This window comes from Gymnoscopelus braueri (assembly GCF_963280865.1).
Source record: "Gymnoscopelus braueri genome assembly, chromosome: 3".
In the NCBI taxonomy this organism is placed as follows: domain Eukaryota; kingdom Metazoa; phylum Chordata; class Actinopteri; order Myctophiformes; family Myctophidae; genus Gymnoscopelus; species Gymnoscopelus braueri.
The window spans coordinates 58,559,049-58,566,548 of NC_137612.1; the positions used below are offsets into that span (position 1 = coordinate 58,559,049).

The 7,500-nt window shown below is 37.7% G+C and overlaps 1 protein-coding gene across 2 annotated transcripts in view; it reads left to right on the plus strand.

The window, feature by feature from the left end:
- pltp (phospholipid transfer protein) overlaps nt 1-7,500 on the plus strand; it is a 22,100-nt gene that overhangs the window by 6,491 nt on the left and 8,109 nt on the right. For both annotated transcript variants that reach the window (XR_013932971.1, XM_080425257.1), the window contains exons 3-9: nt 772-871; nt 1,095-1,223; nt 1,770-1,925; nt 2,814-2,877; nt 4,099-4,162; nt 5,885-5,976; nt 7,023-7,199. Coding sequence is in view for 1 of the 2 variants with exons in the window: in XM_080425257.1 (XP_080281383.1) it covers nt 772-871; nt 1,095-1,223; nt 1,770-1,925; nt 2,814-2,877; nt 4,099-4,162; nt 5,885-5,976; nt 7,023-7,199 (782 nt within the window). In the remaining variant the exon portion in view is untranslated. The remainder of the gene's footprint in view (nt 1-771; nt 872-1,094; nt 1,224-1,769; nt 1,926-2,813; nt 2,878-4,098; nt 4,163-5,884; nt 5,977-7,022; nt 7,200-7,500) is intronic.

Below are 7,500 nucleotides of genomic sequence, written 5' to 3' on the forward strand. Positions count from 1 at the left end.
TTTTGCTGTAACCATTACTTTTGGCTATTCAAAAATAGCAGATATACAAGCTCATAGTGCGGCACTTTACAAGCTCATAGCGCGGCACTCTATGAATATAGAATAGAATTTGAATATATAAAGTGAACATTTGTAACTCAAATCTTTGCTTCAGGGGATTCTACAATGTCTTCTAAATCCTAACAGTTTTTTGAAAAAACGTATGTTGCTATATGGTTCTCAAACTTTGTCATGTCAAGGGCCCCCAAAATGATATGTATTTGGCCGCGGACCCCCATCTCAAATTATGTTGTTCCAGGGACCCCAGAAGCAAAGATTTGAGTTAAACATTTAAAAAATATATAAAGATAAAGATTTGCACACATGTTCAAGATTTAAAAAAAATAGCAGATCTACAAGCTCATAAGCTTGTAGATCTGCTATACTATAATATATAGTATAAAATAATGGTTTAAGTGATTACACAGATGTGTTCCCGGTCTTATTAATGGGTTAAGCACATACAAATGAGACATATTTTTTTGTACATAATTATGTATTGATAAATACATATTTATCAATCTATCAGTTTGTTTTTGATCAGTACGTTTTATCGTGATGCGTGATTAGGGATGGCGTTGTTAGACCACCACGGTGCATGTGTATGTGCAAGTTGAACCCTGTCTCCCTACATCCCTGTAATGTCATTATATGTACACTGTGTGTTTTAGTATTTAGAGTATTTGTACTGTGTATTTTAGTATTTAGAGTATTTGTACTGTGTATTTGCAGTGAAGTATGAGACCACAAATTTTGTGGAGGAGGAACTCAGTAACATAACCATGCCAGAGATGAAAGGAAACGAGGGACGATTCGAGTACACCATCACTGAGTAAATATATACATTATGTTTATCCTATTGACATAATACACCATCACCATCACATTATGTACATAATATATTTATAATGACCGAATATTAACCTAAATATTACCCCACTCTCCTCTCCTCTCCTCTCCTCTCCTCTCCTCTCCTCTCCTCTCCTCTCCTCTCCTCTCCTCTCATTTCCTCTCCTCTCTTCACATCCTCTCCTCTCCTCTCCTCTCCTCCTCAGTGTAAAGATAACAGAGCTCAACATGCCTCATGCAGACCTTAGCTTCCAGTCAGATGTTGGTTTGACGTTTGACGTCCAGAACACCTCCATCACTCTGAGCTTCCACCGACGGATCCTCTACTGGTTCTTGTTCGTACATCATTTAATTATTACAGATTATTATTTTCAATGAATATAATAATATAAGACTAGACAGTATTGTTTCAGGGTGCAAAACATAGTCTCCCCATGCCTACGGCCTGGCGGGGAAAAACATGTATTTTATTGTTTTGTTGTGTAAACACAGGGCAAAGTTACATAGTATGCCTTTAATAACAATAGTATAGTGTTTAACAGTGGTGTAAAGTAACTAAGTACATGTACTCATGTACTGTACTTAAGTACACTTTTGAGGATGTTTTACTTTACTGGAGTATTTCCCATTCTCAGTACTTAAACCTCTACTCCACAACATTTTAATACATTTGCTATTTTCAAACATTTTAGTACTTTTACTTTTTTGATGCCAGTACTTTTGTACCTTTACTGAAGTGAATTTTGAATTCTGGACTTATAGAGTATTTCTATATTGCAATATTGGTACTTTTACTCAAGCAAAGAATTTGAGTACTTTTTCCACCACTGGAGTTTAATAATGGTAGTATTGTGTTTAACAACAGTGTTATTGTACAACAGTTATGACACAGGGTACATCAACGCGTCGGCCGAAGGCGTGAACATCAACACGGCTCTGAAGATGCAGAGGGACGAAGTGGGACGACTGAAGATCAGCAACGTGACGTGTGACGCCAGCATCGTCAAGATGAAGGCCAGGTTCAGTGGAACTCTGGGGTAAGGCCAGTGTATAGGCCTCTCGCTATTATAGCCACCCGATTGCAGTTATTTGAGACAATCGTCATAATCGTTTCTAGTCATCTATATAAATGTGTCTGCTGAAAAGTGTTCATAATATATATATATACATATATATATATATATATATATATATATATATATATATATATATATATATATATATATATATATATATATATATATATATATTATTATTATTATTATTTTTTTTTTTAAGCAATGTGACGCATTGTGAGCTTGTAGATCAGCTATTTACACTAACAAAACCCCCCCCAAAAACATCTGATATTTATTTGTATTTATTATGTTCCAATGGTCAATGCCAAAAACACAAGTCAATTGTTAAACACAATTATTTGCATGACAACGAATAGTCAAGTAAAATGTCATGATCAGGGGTCAGGGGTTCCCCCCAGGGCCAAAGATTTGTTTTATGTTTTTATCCCTATCCTAGCGGATCACTTTTGTATTTTTGGCAGTTCAAATCCAAAAAGCAGCATTGGGATCACTTTGATATCCGATCTGTAGTCATAGCATTATCTCAGCCAACATTATGCCCATAAGAAAAATACATTTGATTAACGAAATAATCCAAATCTGACCCACTCGCATAATGGATTAAAAGTTTTGAACTCCTGGGCCAAGGGGATCAATATAGTTGATTAGATTTGATCTGTTCTCTTACCAAGGAGACCAGATGATGTCAAATGAGAGATTATTGTTTAATTCCCGGGAAGGTGTATGACTTGTTTTATTTTGTAGGAGGGTGTATGACTTCCTGTTTTAAGTTGTAGGAGGATGTATGACTTGCTGTAGTTTTATTTTGTAGGAGGGTGTATGACTTGCTGTCGTTTTATTTTGTAGGAGGGTGTATGACTTCCTGGCAACCTTCCTGACCACAGCAATGCGCTTCCTGCTCAACCAACAGGTAAAACCAGACATCATTTAAGAAAGTTCACCCAGAAAAAAAAATCTTATAAATGACTCACCCCATGAAGCCTTGAATACATGGAGATGTTTTCCCGAGCTAATAATATAGCCAATAAATAATAGGATACCAATCTTAACAAGAGCAAAACCATATTCAAAACATTCTCTTTGAACCTGGGTCATCAGTAGGCTCATCAGTGATTACACTATGAGAGTTGTTTTGTGAGAGTTTAGTTTATATTATTCTTTTATATAGTTCTGCATTGGTCTCCTACCACCTCTTATAAGCCTATATTGGATTATTGGCTGAGGAATACGACAAAATCTAAATCTCCATGAATTCAAGGCTTTGTGGGGTAATTGATAGAATATGTATATATATATATATATATATATATATATATATATATATATATATATATATATATATATATATATATATATATATATATGTATGTATATATATATATATGTATGTATATATATATATATATGTATATATATATATATATATATATATATATATATATATATATATATATATATATATATATATATATATATATATATATATATATATATATGTACATATATATATGTATATATATATATATGTATATAAGGACACTCAAGGACACTCAAGGACACTACGACGTTAAAGGAGAATTTGGGACCACGTTTTTCCTACCTCAATATGATGTTATTATGTCCTAGGACGAGTGCTAAAATGTCATAACTTCATCCCGAGTCCACCACAGCTAAAAACCAGAGTGGATGAGATTTTATACATATTTTTGTGTTCATATCTGACTTTCACAATGACAGAAACCTTGCCACAGTGTTTTTTTGTCCCAAATGGGCCAATGAGAGAACGCATTAGAATGACAGATCATAGGTTTCACTCTCCCCACCTACGAGATAAAACAGTTGCAGAATGATGTACTATCTGCCAACTAAGATCTTCTCGTATGGGGGTCATCTTTTAAAATGAGCTGTCAGGGGCTTCATTTGTAGCAATTTGGGGGTTCTTGACTTGACATGAGAATGTTTGAGAGACCCTGTTCTCCTATCCAACAAGCATTTAGCGTCCTGCTGTTGTGTTTTGATAGCACTAGGATGTTATCATTACTGCCAGACGAGCATGACATGACACTAACCTCTGTCTGTCTGTCTGTCTGTCTGTCTGTCTGTCTGTCTGTCTGTCTGTCTATCTGTGTAGATCTGTCCAGCGCTCAACCATGCCGCTATGGTTCACATTAACACCATGTTGGAAACCATTCCAGGTACGTTCATCTAATCCAACAACAACCTTACACACGGCTAACCCTAACCTTAAACACAAGTACCCCTAACCACTAAACCATTCATCTAATCCAACAGCAACCTTAAACACTAAACTATTCCAGGTAAGGACAGGTCAGTTGACATGATGAGATCCTGTGAGGATCGAAAGGTTGTCAACTCAAGTGATCCTTTGCCTTGCAGCCGGTGTGCAGGCTCAACCTTTTTAAATTTATAAAACAAGACTCCAGTTTCATGTAAGAAAGTAAAGGATTTGCATTTTTAGGTGTGACTTTTTTTCTCAGAGCAGCTTATGGGATGATACAGAACTGGAGCCCTTTTGTTCAGAATGGTTTTAAATTTGATGTCATTTGAATTATGAATTAACCATGAATTAACTGATGCAGAGACAATGCAGGAATGTTTTATTCAATATAATTGTAATTTACTGATGCAGAGACGGTACATGGATGCACTGTCTCTGCACAAACAGTCCACAAGAGGGTGCAATCGTCCTTCTCAACAATAAACCATAGCATCATCATGTACATCAGTGTTCTCAACATGTGGGTCGAGACCCCCAGAAGGGTCCCCATATGATTTTGGGGGGTCCCCAGATGACAGTGAAGTGACAATTTAAGGACTTTTAAGTCCTTTTTAATGCCTAAAAAATAAGAAAGAAAGAAAAGAAAAAGACCATTAGCCTACTCACTGCATCAAACGTAAACAACAAACTACTTTAAAAACTAGTCAAACATTGGCAAAATTGTCAAATAATATAAGAAAAAGGCAAACATTTTGAAAATAGCTGATCTACAAGCTCACAACGGCTCGCATTGCGAGGCATTGAGAGCTTGTAGATCTGCTATTTTCACAATATTTATCTGCGGAGCTTAGTCAAACAAAATGTATTGCCTCAACTCCTACATTCAAAGTGCTTATCAGGGTGTCGGGGGGTCCCCGGTCCTCAGATTTATTACAAGGGGAGTTTTATTTGTTTACATTAACCATCCCTATTCTGAGGGGAACCTTAACCGAAAATAGTTGATCTACAAGATCACAGTGCGTGGTGAGCTTTATGTAGATTGGTTATTTTATCTATCTAAGTTTAATCTGCAACACAATGTTATACAATATGTAGTGGGGGTCCCTGCTTCATCTCTCTCTCAGCTTAGGGGTCCTTGGCCTGAAAACCGTCCCTGACACCCGTTAAACCATAACTCACTAACTAACATGCTTTTTAAAAGTTAACATGGCCGTGAAGTCACAAAAAAAGAGTAGTGTCATGATAGTGAGAAGCCATGAGGACACAAAAAATTGGCCTTCCCAGCTTTTCACTTATGTGACAGTCGTCTTTCTGTGCGCCAGGAAATCAAGTACCTTGGCTCCATTTTCACTGATAATCTCCATGATGATAGAGATATCTCTAGACAGGGCAGCACTCTTTATGCAGGCTAATACGCTGTTTCGCAGGTTAAGTATGTGTTGAAGTCTTGTAAAGTGTGCACTACAATGATGCCCTGAGGATTCTACTTAAGGTCCCTAGACGGCATAATGCCAGTCACTTGTTTGTAACGTGTGGAATCCACACATGAGACTGAATCAAATCCCAATATCAATAATAAACAACATGGATCCTCAAATGTTATGTTTTATACACAAACAAATTACCATTATGACGTCTGTCTGTCTGTCTGTCTGTCTGTCTGTCTGTCTGTCCGCAGTAAGGACGGAGGTAGATAACTACATCGGTATCGACTACGCTCTGCTCCGTGACCCCACGGTGACCTCTAGGAGTCTGGACATGGACTTCAAGGTGAATGGCCGTCTATTCTGTTTTATTCTGTTACTCTTTAACGGTAATTCATTCATTAGTGTTACATAATATGCATATAGGCACCATTAAAGTGGCACATATCCTACCAAACAGTGGATTAAAACACTGGCGTACGTGCAGGTCAACAAATTGTGACAACACAATTCTTTAGCCTTGTTCATTGTTGGTTAAAATATGATGGTATGAACGGAATATATTCAATATGAGTACAGAAATGATAATTGCTAGTAAATAAGATCATACTGGATCTATCGGAATTACTGGATTGACGATTCCTCCTGTAAGGGTCCATTTGGAACCCCCTCAAGCAACCCAGAGGGTCCCTGAGCCTCAGTTTGAGAACCACTACAATGATTGAATTTGTGCTCATAAAATTTTTTGAATGAAGGCCAAAACCGGGAATTAATTTTAGATTTTAATCACTTAAACCATTGATACTTTGGCTATTCAAAAATAGCAGATATACAAGTTCATAGCGCGTCACTTCATGCCACACTGAGCTTGTAGTTCTGATTTTTTTTTTGAAAATTGGCGCAAATCTTTCAATATATATATATATATATATATATATATATATATATATATATATATATATATATATTTTTTTTTTAGCAAACATTTTTTACTCAAATCTTTGCTTCTGGGGGTCCCTGGAGCAAAATATTTTGAGATGGGGGTCGGCGGCCAAATGCATATAATTGTGGGGGTCCGCCTTGACATGAAAACGTTTGAGAACCACTGATATAGCAACATATGTTTTTTCCGAGGTTCTGATTTAGAAGACATTTGCAGAATTGGACTCAGGCCCACCCCCCCCCCAAAAAAATACACAACCGGAAACTACCAATATTTACAAGCTATTTTACAGAAAAAACAAGCCCAAAGTTGCTTTTAATAAGCAGACTTGGCAACACTGCTTCTTCTGTGTTTGTGTGCGTGCGTGCATGCGTGTGCGTGCGTGCTTGTGTGTGTGCGTGCGTGCGTGTATGTGCGTGTATGTGTGTGCATGCGTGCGTGCGTTGTAGGGTATGTTTTTCGAGCTGTCTGAACAGCAGGCCCCTCTGGTGAATACTGCGGTGGACCCGGTCATCACAGAGTTCGACAGGATGGTCTACCTGGCTCTGAGCGAGTACTTCTTCGACAGCGGATTCTACTCGTACTACCAGGCCGGGCTCTTCCAGCTAAACATCGCCAACGAGAAGGTGACCACACACATACACACACACACACACACGCACACACACACACGCGCACACACACACACATGCACGCACACGCACACACACACACACACACACACACACACACACACACACACACACACACACACACACACACACACACACACACATGGCCTTCTGAAGCTGCCTACACATGGTCCATTTGAATCCATCCGAAGCAAGGGTCATCACCATGCTGGCTTGTGGTGGTAAATTTGGTCAAAATTCAATTTTTGCCACAGACATACAAAATGAGCGGACAATAATATTACCAGAAACACAT